Below are 17838 nucleotides of genomic sequence, written 5' to 3'. Positions count from 1 at the left end.
AAAAAGCAGAAAAGGGCTGGGTGAAAAGCAGATAGGGGGAGGGGAAAGGTTTGTCAACGTTAGCTCAAGGCTACGGCAAAAGATCCGGCCAACAGTTCAGGAAGTTTCAATATACATTCCAGTTCATTAGCATACAGGGACTTTAAATTTGACTGAGACACAAAAATCCCTTTCAGGACTTGAAGTCCACGAGGACGTTTCAAAAATCTTTGCAGTTTCACGAACATGAAAGGATTTTGAAATGGACTCCCAAAAAAACATTTTGGGAGTCTACAGACTCATCTTTAGAAATCGACATTGTATTTTAATGAACACAAATCACTCTACCTGTAAGAAAAATGATATGAACAAAAAGGTTAAGAAAAATGTAAATGTTATAAGGCTGTCTCTAACACCGTTCTACACTCTCGTTTTAGTGGACCTCGCGACTGAAGTCATTGTGTTCAGGGCTACATCCACGTACACGATGCATCAATGTCTGAACGGAGCTGCTTGGAGCATCTCGGTATGACAGAAGAAGACGCTTCTTTGTGAATACTGAAAGGAAAAAGCTGCGTTGCACTTGGCCAGGGAAGATAGATCAGCCGGGTGAGAGACGACCCTTGACAATAGGGGTCACGCAGACAGCTTGCATGTGGAAGCGTCACACACTCAGAACTGGCACTGCACTGTCTCCTCTCTCTATGGAGCCAAGGCGGCAGGGTTAGGGTAAGGTCATGGTTGGTCCCCAACTGTAGGGAGGGGATGTATGAGTGAGCATCAGGAGGTTCAGGGTAAGGCCGGCACTATTTGGATTGTGTGGAAGAAACTCGTTTCTTTGAGGCAACATGATTGGGTCTGGCCATGACATTTTAAAGACATGGCACCACATGACTCAGCCAAGTGCAAAGTGAAAGTCTAAGCACTCAATTAGAAGAAATCCTCTCGATACGCGCACAAAAATCACCATGGTAACAGTTCACATGCAGGCCTTTCACACAACACACCACGGCTTGGTGTAGGCTAAAAATGGTATCTAATCATATATCTAATAAATGGTCAGTCAGAATGGTTCTTTCAACCTTTAACATTGCCTATTGAGCTAGCTAGAATATGCTTGACAAGACAAACAGATGCAATGGAGGGAAAAAAACATGAGTGCAACACAAATGAGGTATGAGAAAAAAAAGAAAAAAAAGATCTGATCATCTGGAGCCCATTTAGTAGGACAATACGTACCACCTTCACAACTCTTGAAAATTGAATAAATTTCACTGGCGTGATTTGACCACAAAGCTCCAAAATGAGCAGGCGGACATTCCCTCCTTTTCCAATCTGGCAAGAAGGCTGAGCCCTAATGCATTGCAAATACGAACTCGTATCGACCCATCAAGGAGCACAGGGGTGTGGGAGGTGCATAGGAGGAGACAGAGGAGGGTGGAGGAGGAAGAGAGGGATGAGGGTGGAAGAGGAAGAGAGGTGTGAGGGTGGAGGAGGAAGAGAGGGGTGAGGGTGGAGAAGGAAGAGAGGGATGAGGGTGGAAGAGGAGGTGGAGGAGACTGGGGAGGGTGGAGAAGGAGCAGGGTGAAGGGGGAGGCAGAGGATGGGGACAAGGGTGTGGGAGGAGGAAGAGGGCGTAGGAGAAGGAGGGTGTATGAGGAGGAGAAGGAGAAGGGGTGTAGGAGAAGGAGGAAGAGGGTGTAGGAGAAGGAGGAAGAGGGTGTAGGAGAAGGAGGAAGAGGGTGTAGGAGAAGGAGGAAGAGGGTGTAGGAGAAGGAGGAAGAGGGTGTAGGAGAAGGAGGGTGTATGAGGAGGAGAAGGAGTAGGGTGTAGGACGAGGATGGGGAGGAGCAGATCAAGGTCAAAGTAGAGGTGTGCTGTATTCTCTCTCACCTTTGTTAAAGGTGCCGCAAATATACCATCCGTTCATAACCATGTTACAGGAGACCACGGAGTGGGGCAGGGTGGGGCGGCGAGAGAGAGAGAGAGAGAGGGAAGGAGAGATCGAGAGAAATGGAGGGAGAAACAGAAATAGAGAAAGAGAGAGAGACAGAGAGAGTGAAGGAGGGAGATAGAAAGAGAGAGAGACCCAATTCCATTAGAAACACTTCTCCCCTAATGCAGACAAACTATTCTCCGGCCCAAGGACAATCATTACCTGAGAGGAAAGCGGCAGCGTGTGCGTTAGGGGAAGAGATGCTTATACTGGGCCTGATCTTGAAAGGGCCTGGCCAATCGATCGCATTAATCTCCCTGCGAAACAGAGAAATCAATATGTTTTTAAAGGCGAAGCAGGTTGCGTGCGGCATGCGCGTGTGGGCTCCATTGATACCAGGCGCACTTAGAGAGTGGCTGGAACTGAGGCAGGAAAACTGAATTTGAGTTCAGGTCATCAGATTCCCAACCATTATCTTCCAGGTCAAGGATCTTATGACAAATGTGTGGGAGGCTTCAAAAAGAAACTCCTTCAGAAAACAACAACGTATAAATCAGAGGTATCTCAAGGAAATGATGCAACGAAACTCTGACTCAAACTTGAGGATTACAGCCAGAGGAGATGAGAGAGCGATAAAGAAGCCATTTCTCGGGGCATGTAGAGGCTCAGTCTGAGAGGGGCCAGATTAGACCAACACCCTGCATTCCTCCTGGGGCGAGCAGGAAGCCAAACCACCCTTGGCTCTCCCGACAAATTAATTGCTTGTTTAAAGACATCAAGAAAAAAACGCAATCAGTCCAGCAGCCAACGACCGGATTGGCCGACTGAGGCAGAGGCCAAGAAAATGGAGTTGGGGTGGGAGAGAGAGAGAGGTCAATCAATACAGACTACTGCTTAACTGTAACGGCTTTCGTATTTATTTATTTTTCGTGAGCTCTACTTTCGTCTTTTCTACCTTGTATGATGGCATTCCTACGCCCATCACCGTCACCTCCTAATCCTTCTATCTTCCTAACCACCCCACCTTCTGTCTCTCTGTCTCTTTATTTCTGTCTCTCTTTCTCGTTCTCTCTCCCTCTCTCTATCACACACACAGCAATCACTTCCTCTTGAGTTGGCATCTGGGGCAGAGTCTATGATCAAACAGAGGAATGGGGGTAGGAGAGGAAGAGAGAGAGAGAGAAGAAGAGGGAGAGAACAGACAGCTATCTAACACACTGTACTCTGGCCAGCTCTGACAAAACTGACCTCACCTCACAGACTGCCATGAAACCAGCGTTTAACTATGACAGTAAAGGGTTAACTATGACAGTGCACGTAACACCAAACAAGAAGCAGCGAGGGAGAGAAAAAAAACATTTAGTCATTTTTTTTAGCAGACGCTCTTATCCAGAGCGACTTACATTAAGTACAGGGACATTCCCCCCGAGGCAAGTAGGGTGAAGTGCCTTGCCCAAGGACACAGCGTCATTTGGCACAGCGGGGAATCGATCCGGCAACCTTCTGATTACTAGCCCGACTCCCTCACCGCTCAGCCATCCGACTCCCAAAAAAAAAGAGAAAGGGGGAGAAAGTGGGAGGCGGGGAAGGGATAGAAAGAGAGACAGAATGTGGGACAGTGAGAGACACAGAAAGAGACAGAGGGAGAGACAGAAAGAGACATACAGACACAGAATAAGAGAATAACAGATGAGCCTGACTAATCAGGTGTGTCTGCCCTCTAGTGGCCATTGAGAGCACTGCACACAGCAGTCTGATACACCTCTCTGGATATGATGTCATAGTGTGAAACTCCTGAGAGTGAGACATTACTGCAGACATGGCTGCAGCAGGAGTCAGCTTCAATAACTGACACAGACACAAAGAACGTTGTTTGAATGTGTTATCACAGGGTGGTAGACAATGCTGAAAACTGCTGTCATAAAAACTGGTGCTGAATATCTTACTTATGGTAACCATAGCAAAACTCTCCACACACGTAGTAATATTATTCAGATACTTGGTCTATGTTTATCAACCACCTCGGGGAAGTTCAAATGTAGGATCATAATCTCTGTCTCTCCATTTAACTCGATTTCAAGTACATAACTCGTGCCAAGGAAATAGTCCAACGAGGTACATTGGCAACATCCAATCAGACTTGCTTTAATTCAAGGGATTTGTACATTTAGAATTAAAACAGCCACCAACCGGGCCTACCCATATTTGGACTAGAGCAAGTAGCCTACCCAGTGTAGTAAGGAGAGTTGCTCGTAGACGTGAGCAAGTAAGTGAGTCATGTTGACGATAATGTTACGTCTCGCTTTCACCAGCCCAACAGACAGGCCAATGCAAAACGTGAAACGTGGGCTGGGTTGACTGTACCGATCAGAGAACAAGGAAGCGACATGTGCTGACAATAACCCTGAAGTTTTATGTTCAGCAGTAGCAGACTATCTGAGGGAGCACATATCGACCAGACCGTCTACTATTGTGGATGTTAATAAACAAAAACTTGGTAAGTATTTTTTATTGGTATTATTGTCAGTGGGGTGTGATGATTTATTGTGCATTATTGTTCATACGAGGAAATAAATAAGGGTACTTACTGTATATTTAAAAAAATATATATATTTTCTATTATTGTCCTTACGTTTTTAACCCTGTTACCAAAAATATACTAAACATAACTATAGTTTCGCATTAAAACATAGGCCTATGTCGGTTACCTTAATTTCCTAAGTTATGTCTAAGTATAGACTAGCTTACGGTATAGGATTTGATAAAGTAGCTGTCGTTCACAATAAATAAAACATACATTTGGCTACATAGTGAATTTGTATCGTTGTTATACAAGTATACAAGTTTGTGAAAGCAGATCGAGTTCTAACATTACTTACTTTGCGAAAACCCATTCCGCGTAAGACGAAAGGGTTTTTACCCAACGAAAATTCCCTGTGAAGAAAAAATGCGCAACTAAATTGTCTGAAGTCAACAGTGTCATGTTGACCTCGTTGACAAATAGTTGTTGACATTGTTGCCTTGTTGGTAAATATTTGATTTAAAAGAGGTTACAGAAAGTAAAACTTGATCGAACATTTTGACATTTGGAGAACTCTTTCTAAATCCACAAGGACACGTGTGTCTGGACGCTTACACGGTTCCTTTCTTTGTGAAGCGTAAACTTGGAACTCCAGTTCGCTTCGATTTCATGCGAGATTATACACTGACATTCAAGACCACAAGCTGCGCTGATACTTCATCCATATTTTCTGTCAATAAGACACAGGTCCCCATGTTCAGGTGACACATAATGTAGCCCTTTCATAGCATATACAGCAAAATGTTCTACTTATTCATCAACAACAACAGTTCACAAGGAAAACTTTTAAGTTGCATTCCGGACACAAATAGTTTGCAGTATGCTCTTGACCTGTTGTGGATATGCTGACACAGGTCAGGTTGATGGTTTCGATCCACTGTGTGGTTGCTCGTCTACTCTACATGATTGAAGTGAATTTAGACTATGTCTACAAACAAATCCATTCAGGGAGTCTTCATTCTCAACGTTTTTGAGTTTTTCCCTGGCTATGCTCTGACAGGTTCCCCATGTTTAACAAAATGGTAAACATGGATGGGCGTGCCTGCTATAATAGGCAACTCCTGGTTGAACACCTGGATAAGCGAATTGGATGATATTAAGTTAATTTATTAGTTGTCATTTCGGTTCCCTGTATGGATTTATACAGCCCTTTTAAATCGAGTTTCTAACAAGGCTGACTAATTCAGCCACGTCATTTAATAATAAAGGGATCAAAGTTGTAACACTGTAGTTGTAACACTGCAACTTCACTCACAGGCAGTTTATGCTTCTGTACGAAACATGAACCACAGGCATCATAATATCATCATAATACAAACCTTTATACAGCTATCTGTAGTAGAAAATCCTACCCTGAACATAGGTAGATGCAGGGTGTATTAAGTTGTTGATGATGCTTCTGTGTGTGAGAGAGAGTAGAGAGAGAGGGAGAGAGAGAGAGAGAGAGAGAGAGGAGGGAGAGAGAGAGAGAGAGAGAGTAGAGAGAGAGAGAGAGAGAGAGTAGAGAGAGAGGGAGAGAGAGAGAGAGAGAGAGAGAGAGGGAGAGAGAGGGAGAGAGAGTAGAGAGAGAGAGAGAGAGAGAGAGAGAGAGAGAGAGTAGAGAGAGAGAGAGAGAGAGAGACAACAACACATCATAGGGGGGGACACTGTGTCCTAAACTCTCTGGCGTTAGCGATAGCTCTAATAAAAATACTGTAAAAAGTTTGGTTACAGCATGGTACAAAAACAAAGTTCTTCACACAAAACCAAGTTCTTAGGTTGGCTTCTCAAATTAATTTGATTAAAATATCAATATGCTCTCACATTGCATTATAGAAGGTGTTTTTCTGTCAAAAGTCCAAATTAGTACCAACCAACACCGTGAAGCCTTAAAATGAGGAAGTCAACCCCAGGGTGTGTCATTTACAAACCACCCACACACTGCTATTATTTAATCAGAGCACATATATATTTCTCTGGGGCAAAACTAAAAAACTATAGCGATTACATCTGGTGCCTTTATCTGATTAATACCTTCACTGTTTTATACAGCTACACAATCAGAGTCCCTGACACTTACAGGACAGAATATACAGTACTTTTGCCAGAATAACACACACTGTCATGTAAGCTGTGCTTTTAGTTTGCATCTCATTTGCCCACGGTTCTTTGTGCTCTTTATGTAAACAACAGAATGTCAGACCCAAGGCTACGATATGGACCAGTCTCTCTAAAAAAATAAAGAACTCCATGCCAAGGTAACAAACATAGAAAATTCAAGGTCTGACAACACCAGGAAGGGCTGTTATCAGCAGAGCTTGAGTTCCTGTTAACCAACGTCAGACGCAAAGGCACCAACTGGTAGGCAAAGACAGTTCTTTTTATACTCTCCTCAAAGTTCAAACTACATGGTCCTAGTGTGGTCCTATTTTAGCACTCTTAATAGCACATTGGTCAATGGAAGCTGTGTTCAATTGTGCTTTATAAATAAAGTGATTGATTGATTGCATCATCAGCAATAATGGCCTGTGCATTTGTAACTGACGTGGAAATTGATACCATACTGTTGAATTGATGAAAATTGATTATGGTTATTGATTCATCAGATCGAGAATGAAGCTCTTGAAACCCCTTTAGTATTGTTCTATATTAATGGAAAACATATATTAAACTGTTGACTGATTATGAGTGATAAAATATATTGAGCCTATTTGTGTGATCTGTGTAGCAGTGTCTGGGGAGCGAGGGGGAGGGGGGGGGGCTACCCAGGAACAGGTGTCTTCCTTCTTAAACAAAGGCATAAGCTAGAAGTCAAGATTTATAGTTTTTTGGCCCTCTGCCCAGAATCTTATCTTAAGTCGACAAAGGGCCAAGACAAACTAGGGAAAGCCACTTTTTGTAAAACCAAGAACTAGGCCTAAATTGGCCTGATTCACGACCAAGCGCCATCTCTCTGTATGCTGCATGTCTTGATCAAGAGACCGGCTACTGTTTACCAGCATCACAACACGTGTCTCAAAAATGTGAGCATTGTGTATAATAACGTGCATATGACACAACATAACGTGCGCTGTTACAGTACGGGGATAGGAAAGTGATATTCAGACTGTGATCAATCCTCTGGGTCTGTGAGTAGGCAGTATCACTTATTTAGCCTGTATTCAGTCATGGACAGCATAGCAGATCACACAGTTAAAGCTTGTCTTTGAAACGAATATAATAACCTTAACATCGGACCTTTTTTGTTTGTTTGGGTTTCTTGTTTCCACAGAGAGGATGAAACGAGAGGTCAAGGCAGGGGTGAACTTCCTGAAGCGCCTTGCCGTGGAGCGAGGGGGGCTGGGCGAACAGAAAGCAGAGGCGTTTGCGGAGAAGCTACAGGAGCTTCTGAGTGACAAATACAACGAGCATTGGTACCCCGACAACCCCAGCAAAGGACAGGCTTTCAGGTAGGAAAGATAAAGGCTTGCTACTGATTAAAAAAAATGTTTATATAATACTAAGGCACCCTCTGCATATTCACCCAACCATGAAAATACATTATGATGTATAATCAGTTTTTAGGAAATGGTTACAATCGTAGAATATAGTGATATATAGAATACAGGATATTGCCTGCAATGTTACAACTTAAGGCTGACAAATCCTCTCTGTATGAATACAGTTTGCTACAGTATGACCACAATATGGATGACCACGATGCAACACACACCAGTATCGTTTGTTACAGTTGATCTCAGTTCATGTCCAGGTGGTGTGGGTGACTTCTGACCTCCCTCCCTCAGGTGTGTCAGGATGAGCGCGGACATGGCGGAGTGCGACATGGAGGTCCTGACGGCTTGTGTGGGAAGTGACCTCCAACTTAGCCAGCTGGGTCTACAGAGGGAAGTCACCTTGTGGATCGACCCTCTGGAGGTGAGCGCAAGGTGAGTCACACCTGACGCAACATGTGGGGAGACAACGGGAGGACACGGCCATGATGGGGTGACACACCTCAGACAGCGACAGAGCCTCGGGGGAAAACGACACAGCTGTCTTTCAGCCAGGCCATGTGAAAGCGTTGCCATGCCCGTTCGCATGACTAACGAGTGTAGTAGGGAAACCCAAGTTGTAAAAAACTATAATCCAGTGGTGACTGTGTGGTTTGACAGGAACTGACTTCATCCCTTCCTGTGTCCACAGGTCAGGAGACAACAGCAGGTACTTCACCGTCGCCCGTTTCAACGAGGGGGAGGAGGATCAAGTGGAGGATGTGAAGACAGAGCGGAGTGAGGACTCCGCAACATTGGACTCTGGGAATCTGGACACGTCCGACTACCACTCTGCCACCTCGTCTGATTGCGGGTCCTCCATGTCCAGCGACACAGAGGAGGACGGGAAGGACGGAGAGACCGAGGGAAGACCAGACAAGAAAGACAAGACAAAGGACAAGACGGAGAAGACGGAATGCACGTTTGGTACGATAACCATGGTACCTAGACCACGGGACCGCTTGCGGAATCAACATAAGATCTCCCCAAAAATGGTAAATGACTTTTACTACTGTGCTGTGAGTCTACTTCCTATCCCAAAAGAAAGAGGTTCAAAAGATTGCGTGAAATGATTTTAACCTCTATCAAACTAAATATATCCAGGCTATCAAAATGAAAAAAAAAAATTACGTGTTACATACATTCATTAAAGCAGAAGTATCTATAATCGTGTCTTTGTTTATCACTTAAACCTCCATCTTCTCTCCTCTACCTGTAGGCCCCCACAACTATGCAGTACTTCTATCACCCGGGACCTGTTTGGCCTCAGTACAAGAAGAAGGGCCCTGTCTTCCTCACCACAGTGTGTGCACCTCCACCCCCACCACCAGTATTTGGCTACTATGTTATGCCTCAGCCCTCTCCACAGTTCATCTTGCCCCATGCCACCCTTCAGCCATGGGGTGCTGTTATGGGCTAAACCAAAACGTAAGACGGGGGTGTGAGAAAAGGGTTAAACAACAGAATGTTTGAGCCGATCTTGCTTGTAGTTAATAATTATGATTTGGCGGGTTTCTAGTTCAAGTTAGGCACAATGTTCTCATTAAGGTCATAAATGACTTGCTAGGGTAAATACAACTCAGAACTAGGCAATAGCTTTATTACACTCTTGGCAAATAATATCTTATCTTGGAAAAAGGGACTACTGATCTTACCTACAGTATAAAGGATTTACCCGCAGGTTACGTCTTCAAGGTAACCTTATCTGTTCTGTATACAGTGTATAGATCCTTGTTCTGATGTGTTCAAATACTTGGCTGGCAAAATAACAATGTTATATTACCCCGTGTAACTGTGATTATTAATCTGTGAATCTCATTTCAGTTAAAATTATTTAAAAGTCATTTTTGTTTTTTGATCTGCATTACAGACAGCATCTCAGGGAATCAGCAACAGACTGAATCAGCAACAGGCTGAATCAGCAATAGGCTGAATCAGCAATAGGCTGAATGCCAACAATGTCTGTAATACATTTGATCCTTGGATGTGATTCTCTTTAATCTTGTACCTCAGCCTCTCAATGCTGAAATTATAAATCCTGTGTATTGACTGAATAGCAATATGTAGTTTTTGACACAAAATCCTTGAGTGTGTATTAGATTAGTTTTGATATTTTAATCTAGTGTGGATTACTGTTGTCACCTGACTGATAATAACCTATATATTTTTATACTAAATAATGTTTAAGCTACAATGCTGCAGCCTTTTGCAATCAATTGCCACATTCATCTTGCATGTATAGTTCAAGTTTAGTTATTAATTGACTTATTTATTGGTCCATCATTGAATGGCACTCATGTATATACTGTTAATTCAATGACATGCACAATCCTTTTGGGTAGGCCTTGCCCTAAATGGTTTTCATGGTAATTTGCTTGCATGGACACATATAGCTTTAAATCGCTTTCTACACTGGAAAGGAGAACCCTGGACTTTAATACTGTTTGTAGTTTTCACACTAGTGACATGTGCATATTTATTTTTAAATGTACCTGTTTATTCTCAAACTGTGCTTTTTAAGTCACATTTTATACCTTGCACCTAAATTTTCATATAATAGTTGATTAAATCTGTCAAGAACTGACATAACATTTTGCTGTGTTTTTTGTTCTTATACATGTCCCTTAACTGCAAAGATAGTTTTAGTCATTTAGCAGATGCTCTTATCCAGTGAATATACTGTACGATTTGAAGTGTGAGATAGATTACTCTAGCTCAGAGCAGGAGCGTTGCTAGACGGGCACAGGCCCCTAATTACTCATATCACCTTTTTTGTCTTACAAGCTTGCTGCGTACAATAAGTGTGCAACATAATGCACTATGCTCTCTTGCTTAACCCACTATACCTACAGTTCAGGGGCTTAAGTTTGATATCAGGTTTGTTAGGGACATCAATAGTTAATGCGAGTGAGCCCATTTCTTTTGCAATAATTCGTTCCACTCATGTTGTTATTATGTTTGAGTCAAAATAAGATGATCGGTAGTCTAAATGAATGCACTGACAAATAAAGTAAATTGTTAAACCTCAAACTTGAGATTTTACTGGTGCACAGCAGATTGCACGTGCCCCAATAAAAAGGGTCTAGCGACGCCCCTGGCTCAGAGTAAAGCAGTTCCGGCTGAGAGCGCTGATCTGCTTTCGTAAGCAGGCTAGGACAGGATTTGTGTGGGGTTAGTGCGTCACATGGCCCAAGGTCCTGATGTGTCTATCAGCACAGACCTAACAGGGGTGAGTGGCTGTGTGTGTGTGTGTGGATGTGTGACTGTGTGTGTGTGTGTGTGTGTGTGTGTGTGTGTGTGTGTGTGTGTGTGTGTGTGTGTGTGTGAGAGAGAGAGAGAGAGAGAGAGAGAGAGAGAGAGAGAGAGAGAGAGAGAGAGAGAGAGAGAGAGAGAGAAGGAGAGGGAGAGAAAAAGAAAGAGAGGGAGAGGGGGAGAAAAGGCTCAAAGGATGGCAGCCGAGGGAAGCCGTTAAGAACTCAAATGTGGGATGGATTCCACGGCCTGTCAATGAGCCATGTCATCCATTCACATCGGCCCTGAACTCGGTCATCTCTCTCCCGGAGAGAGAGAGAGAGAGAGAGAGAGAGAGAGAGAGAGAGAGAGAGAGAGAGCGAGAGAGAGAGAGAGAGAACATTTTTCATGTTTTACATAGTCCACACTGTCCTGTTGTGGAAATAAAGGCTAAGGTTTGTGGGGAGTGATTATGTTGTAACTTTAATTGGGACGTGTTTTCCCAAGATTGTGTTGTGTACTTCAAAATACATTTCAGTGTTTTGTTTTGTTCACTAGAAACTTAATTTCGCCACTGGAGGTCTCCCTCTATCCATTTTTATGAGTAAGCTCACTTACTGTTAACAGTTGTTTTCCGATTGCTTCGCTACAAAAATGTCAAATAACACAGTCTGTGAGATCTGACACTCAAGGAGCAAAACAGCAGCCCATATCTGCACAACTACAAGTACATTCTCATGCTCACATTATTTGCAAAATACAACACACAGTGTTGCAAATCACTAAACATACTTTTCTACATTAGACACAGAAATTTAAGACTCACTTAGGTAATTGCTTTTTCATGACAATGCCTTGTAAAATGCCACACATTTCAAAATGAAACACTTTATTTAAACTATACAATCATTTATTAAAAACCTAATTCTATCACCGTATGCCACACACATGGTTCATCAAATATGATTCTGTTTAAACCAGTTACACACTGTAGTGCTCAATTCTAAACACCTTTACAGTAACTATGCTTTTCTAATGATATAATCTGCCTGATTTTGTCTGAGACATTTTTACAGTAGAGTACGTAAAGTACATGAATATGTTGACCAAACCAACACACAAGACTACTGCTACACACTGAGGAATATGTACTGTACATTGTCTACGTAAAGGTTGCATTTTGCGCAGAAATTCAGAACATATTTCTAATTGAATATGCCTAATGTATAGTAGGCTATATGTAAACACAGCAAATACATTTGTGGAGACAAATGAAAGTATTCAGCAAATGAAATACAGTACATGGTTTCAATCATACTAGTTCAGGACAAGGAAGGAGAATAAGGCGACGTTGGGACAGGGATGGATCCCCAGGACAAAACCTAGAGGTCTCGAGTCCTGTCCAGTCACGACCGAGAATATGTCTCAATAAAACGGGGTGACAAAACATGTTTTTATTATGCATTTGCGGTACACTCATATTGTTTTACAAAATGGTATTATCTGTTAATCACTGAATGATGGTAGTGGAGGCTCCAGGACCACACCTGCAGAAAATCCCCATCATTCTGGCTGCATTGGAAAACACTAGAATTCACCCTGCCATGTGTATGAGAGCCAACTTGTCACGGCCACAGCCGTGCCCTCTTGTTAATTTGGTTTTGCTCTGTCCTAGTGTTTCCCTGTGTCATTGTCTTCACCTGTGTCTTGTTGAGTGGTTTCAGTTCTCGTTAGTGTTTTCCTGCCCACCTGTGTCTTGTTTCGTTCTGTGTATTTGTAAAGGGCTAAAACCCGCCCTCAAGCGGAATACTGTCCCTGAACGGAGCAGGTGTTTCAGATTTATATTAATTGGGGTTTTTCCATCTGCAGGTGAGCTGTTGCCTACATTAACATCTGGGATTTTGGTTATGGCGAGCTAGATATTGGTAGGGATGGGCGAACGATGCCTTGTGAAGCTTTGGTGGTTTCTTCCGGATTGTGCCGGCCCAAGGAGCCGAACTATCGGCGCATTGAAAATGAACAGCGTCATCTAGCAGCCGCTTAAACTGGCTGAATGAGGCGTAGTGGTTGTCTCCGACGGTAGACTAACCTACGTTATTCAATATTTAATTAAGGCTACATGTGTTCATTTTGATCTGATATTAGTTCTCACACATTAAAATGTTGTGATACATCCGTAGGCCTTTAGAATTATGTCATTTTCTCACAGTAAAAGTTAAAGCACATCCTACGAAGGGTTCCAGATTCGCATTAACAATATGTTGTCGTACAATGCTTTAACCAACTACACCACCGAATAATAATGACTGCTGGAAGAAACTCTAGCAATGCCTGGTGCTGCTTCTCTGACAATGTGAGATTTGTCTTTAACAAGAAGCGGTGGCTTCGTTCCTTCCATGGCTCTGGTTCAGAAGAGCGGCAAAACTTCGAACCAGTTCGTGACGTTTGAAGCATTGAACGTCATCTGTCACGTGGTTTCGTAATTTGCTACAAGCTCCAAAACACTTTTTCGAAACTGTGCGTATTGGTTTTGCGACACAAGCATCGATGCGTCAGTGCCATACGTCCCATCCCTAGATATTGGTTGCATGCAGGCACACGCCAGGTTAATTCTTCACACCGTAGAGTTTTAGCCTTATAATAATAATCCGTGGGTCGACCCGGTGGTAAGTTATATGCCTGATTGTCGGGCCGCTTTCTGCGCTTTCAACTTGCTTATCTGCAACCAAGCCTCTCCCGCTTCGGCGTGGGTGGCATCGTTGCGCCATTGTCAGGGGCGTAGCCAGGACATTATTTCTGGGGGGGCCAGCTCTGGCCAGTCTTTTATTTGGGGTAGCACATTGTTTGTTAGCTTAGGCCTTTTTGTTATTCTTGAGAACATATGAGTGTCTGTCTGTTGTTCATCTTACATCTTTAGTTTTTCCTAGAGTTTAGAAAAACTAAAGATGTAAAATGAACAAAATCACTAGCTCATCCTCTTTATTGTTGAGGTTGTTTATGGTCCAGAACTGTATAACGGATGCTGGTTACTTGACCGTTTACAGCAGCTGTATTCTCCGGTTGTGATGATTTCTAGCAAATCGATCAACAAACTCATCTAAGTTTAAATACGCTGCCCTTTATGCTCAACACCCCATGCTTTTATTTCAATGTCAAGTGCAAACTAGCGACAGTGTGTTATTTATGACTAATGACACCCAATGGATTTAAGATAACTAGCTAGCGCTCGCTCGCTAGCTAGAGATGATCTTGCAAGTTTGCCAAAATAACAGCAGCAGCCAAACTCGACTCACAAATCCTCAATGTCGACACATTCTTACACATTAAATTGAGTGTGAAGATAACTTTATGATCTTATCGTTTCAATGATTTGTTCAAGTATCACCAACTTACTCACCTGTTAGTTACAGTGGTATCCAGTGGTTAGCTGCTACAGCGCTGTAAGAATGCAGACACGTTGGTTTGTGTCTTGCGCTGTTGATGGGGGCTGCCGCGAGGTAATGGCCCAGGTGGATGTAGGTGGTATTGCATTCTCAAATCTGGCTCACACTACTAGCTTTTTCATTGAATCATTTTTTCTAAATGGATTTTTGCTCAATTTGAAACCTATCCCAAATGGGTGAACTAGCACCCCAATTATTTGCTTATGTCAAGAAAAGTTGCCTGGAAACGTGCTTGCGGATACGAACAGGGGACGAGCACAAAAGGGAACATTAGGAAATGGCTGATTTAGCCTACCTGAGCTGAATGAGAACTTTTCCACTAAGCACTTTTCATAGAAATGAATGGGGACACCATCTTGGAAGACAAAACTAGCTGTGTCTACTAACATATAAGTCTATATTGTAGCGTGACAAATGACAATATAAGACGACTTGATCAAGTTTTTAGCCGTTTCTGTTCAGGAGGGTTTTTGTATTTTTATCTTATTTAATTTTGCCGTGAGGTTGGGGAGGCCGGCAGGGTGGCCATTCTCTGGCCAGGGGGGGCCACTGACCCCCACGTGGCCACACCCATGGCCATTGTAGTATTTGAAGTGCTGTAGGTGAGTAATGAAACAGCCACAGCACTTCAAATACTACAATGCAGACTTTCTGTGTTGTCAGATTCACATTGTCAGTCTTATGAAAAGTAACATGTTACATATTTAAGTTCCTGTTTTGTGTCCAGTCTTTGTCTTGTCCTTAATCTTGTTACTGCGAGTACCCTGTCTTTCCTTATTATCAAGAATAAACTCTTGTTTGACCATTTTCCTGGCAAACTCTTTGGGTCCTACCCCACCACAAACCGTAACAGAAGGACAAGACCATCATTGGATCCTGCGGATAGTTACCCCAACCTTTCGAGGGCACCTGTCTGGCCTGTGGGGGACCCCGGACTGCTCACTGGCGGAAGTCCCACCCCAAGAACCGGCTCCAGACCCAGCCCGAACCCAGACTCCAGCCACGTTTCTGCCCTGTGTCCATGCCTCGTCCCAAGGTTGTGCTGCCCAGCGCCCAGTCAACCAAGGTTGAGCCGCCCAGTTGACAGAGGCTGTTCCTGCCGGGGAGTCTCGGCCACCTCCCGCCTGTGCCCAGCCCCAGTCCCGCCCTGTCCCAGCCTCGCCCCGAGTTAGTGCCACCAAGTGCCCAGTCAACCAAGCTTGAGCCGCCCAGCATCCAGACCACCGAGGCTGTCCATGCTGAGGAGTTCTGTCCATTTAACTTTGTGCTGCACCGTGACTCCATTTGTTATGCTTCCGTCTTCTCTCAGCTTGCTTTCTGATTGGATATTGTTTTGTTTCACATGATAATCACCAGAGCGTGCGCGGGTTTGTCATCGGGGTTCCCCCCACATATTAGGATTTCGCAATCGGGGTGGCTCCGACGTACTTCCTAGCAGGTGAGGTCACTCCTGGGGCGAATCTAGGTTCCCACTTTTGGGGGGGCTAAACCCCTAGATAAAACCTAAAATGTTTCCTGTGAGCCAGCAAAACTAGACGGGTCTGGGGGCATGTTCCCCCAGAAGACATTTTTGAAAATATCCTTTTAAATAGTGTACTCTAGTGGGTTGTAGGAAGAGAAATTAACAAATTTAGATTTAAAATATTAAAAAAGTAGTATTTTATATTTAAATTAATTGGGGGGGCTAATAAAACTTTTGGGGGGGCTCCAGCATTACCCTGTTCAGCACTGAACTGGCATGCAATTCCAGTTGCATTGCTGAATAGATTCCACATTATCCTGTGCTCTTGTGCATTGGGTCTTATGTTAACGGTCAAGCTTTTGGGGGGACTTGAATGAGTGTCTTTTGTAAAGCTGAATTATTGTAGAATCAGATTTGGAACAACCAGCTGATGTTGCAATGCTGAAGGGGTCATCCCTCTGGCCTTCATTTGGACAACCTGCTGTTGGATGTATTCAGTCACAAAAGTATAGCGACATACACAGTGAGGGGAACATTCTGTGATCCACCGCTGATTTTGTACATTTACCCACTGACAGAAATGATCTGTCTATAATTTTAATGGTAGTTTTTTTCAACAGAAAACAAAAATCCAGCAAAACACATTTCAAAATTGTTATAAATAGATTTGCATTTTAATGAGTGAAAGAAGTATTTGACCCCTCTGGTGGCAATCACAGAGGTCATACGTTTCTTGTAGTTGGCCACCAGGCCACCACACATCTTAGGAGGTATTTTGTCCCACTCTTTGCAGATCTTCTCTTGTTAAAGAACTCAGGAAATCCTGGCAGAACACTGAATTAACAGACAAGACAAAACGGAGGGCACCAACCGGCCGAGGCTGCCATCAGCAGCGCAATCTTAATCAGACCACTGCACTGTACTAATTTATGTTATAAAATTCACTGATCTATACTTAAAGTATATCCACTTTATATTGCCATTCTGTTAGCTAGCCAGCATTTCATCCATAAAGAAACTCCTTTGAAAGCAGAGATTCAATGTTATGCCAGTGTGACGGTATGGTACAAACGTAGCCACACTCCGTCAAGGTGTCGTTTGCCACTCGCTGGGCTCGAATGCATGACCTCTGACTTGCCAAGTGCGAATCCTACCAGCAACGCTAAAGAAAAGCTAGCTATTTGTTGACGCGGGTAGCCTGCTACATACCTAGGGGTGAGTTTCACGGTTTTCTCACTGTTACATTCACCCCTCTGAAACTCACTCCGGCGGTTAACCTCAATAATCCGGGTCACGGCACTAATGTGACGGTATGTAACAGACGTGGTCATGCTCCATCTTAAAGTATCTCTCGCCATTCGCTGGAGAGGCGGTTAGAACCGAAACTGTACTGTCCTGTAGCTAGTGGTCCAGGACAGTGTAGCTAGTGGTCCAGGGCAGTGTATCTAGTGGTCCAGAACAGTGTAGCTAGTGGTCCAGACCAGTGTAGCTAGTGGTCCAGGGCAGTGTAGCTAGTGGTCCAGGACAGCGCCTCCAGTGGTCCAGGACAGCGCCTCCAGTGGTCCAGGACAGTGCCTCCGCTGGCACAGGACAGTAGCTAGTGGTCCAGGACAGCGCCTCCAGTGGTCCAGGACAGTGCCTCCGCTGGCACAGGACAGTAGCTAGTGTTCCAGGACAGCGCCTCCACTGGTACGTGA

The 17838-nt window shown here is 43.7% G+C and overlaps 1 protein-coding gene across 2 annotated transcripts; it reads left to right on the top strand.

Moving 5' to 3' along the window:
- The first annotated feature begins 4242 nt into the window (after positions 1-4242).
- Positions 4243-10602, top strand: si:dkey-79d12.5 (maternal B9.15 protein). Of its 2 annotated transcripts, XM_047038523.1 has the most exons (6): positions 4243-4412; positions 6669-6836; positions 7747-7924; positions 8261-8401; positions 8658-9000; positions 9225-10602. In XM_047038523.1, exons 3-6 carry the CDS (start codon positions 7752-7754, stop codon positions 9423-9425), a joined length of 858 nt encoding a protein of 285 aa, XP_046894479.1. In that variant the 5' UTR covers positions 4243-4412; positions 6669-6836; positions 7747-7751; the 3' UTR covers positions 9426-10602. The 2 variants fall into 2 exon arrangements, with proteins under 2 accessions (XP_046894479.1, XP_046894471.1); XM_047038515.1 differs by lacking the exon at positions 6669-6836 and having other exon boundaries at positions 9225-10601.
- Positions 10603-17838: the final 7236 nt, after the last annotated feature.

This window comes from Hypomesus transpacificus, chromosome 2, assembly GCF_021917145.1.
Source record: "Hypomesus transpacificus isolate Combined female chromosome 2, fHypTra1, whole genome shotgun sequence".
NCBI lineage: Eukaryota > Metazoa > Chordata > Actinopteri > Osmeriformes > Osmeridae > Hypomesus > Hypomesus transpacificus.
The sequence above is the reverse complement of the archived record's forward strand: the minus strand, read 5'-3'. Positions and strand labels throughout refer to the sequence as shown.

Coding starts and splice junctions, on each gene's coding strand:
- si:dkey-79d12.5 (XM_047038523.1), top strand. CDS start 7,752: ATGAAACGAGAGGTCAAGGCAGGGGTGAACTTCCTGAAGCGCCTTGCC. Junction 7,925..8,260: donor AGCAAAGGACAGGCTTTCAG/GTAGGAAAGATA, acceptor TCCCTCCCTCAG/GTGTGTCAGGATGAGCGCGG. Junction 9,001..9,224: donor ATAAGATCTCCCCAAAAATG/GTAAATGACTTT, acceptor CTCTACCTGTAG/GCCCCCACAACTATGCAGTA.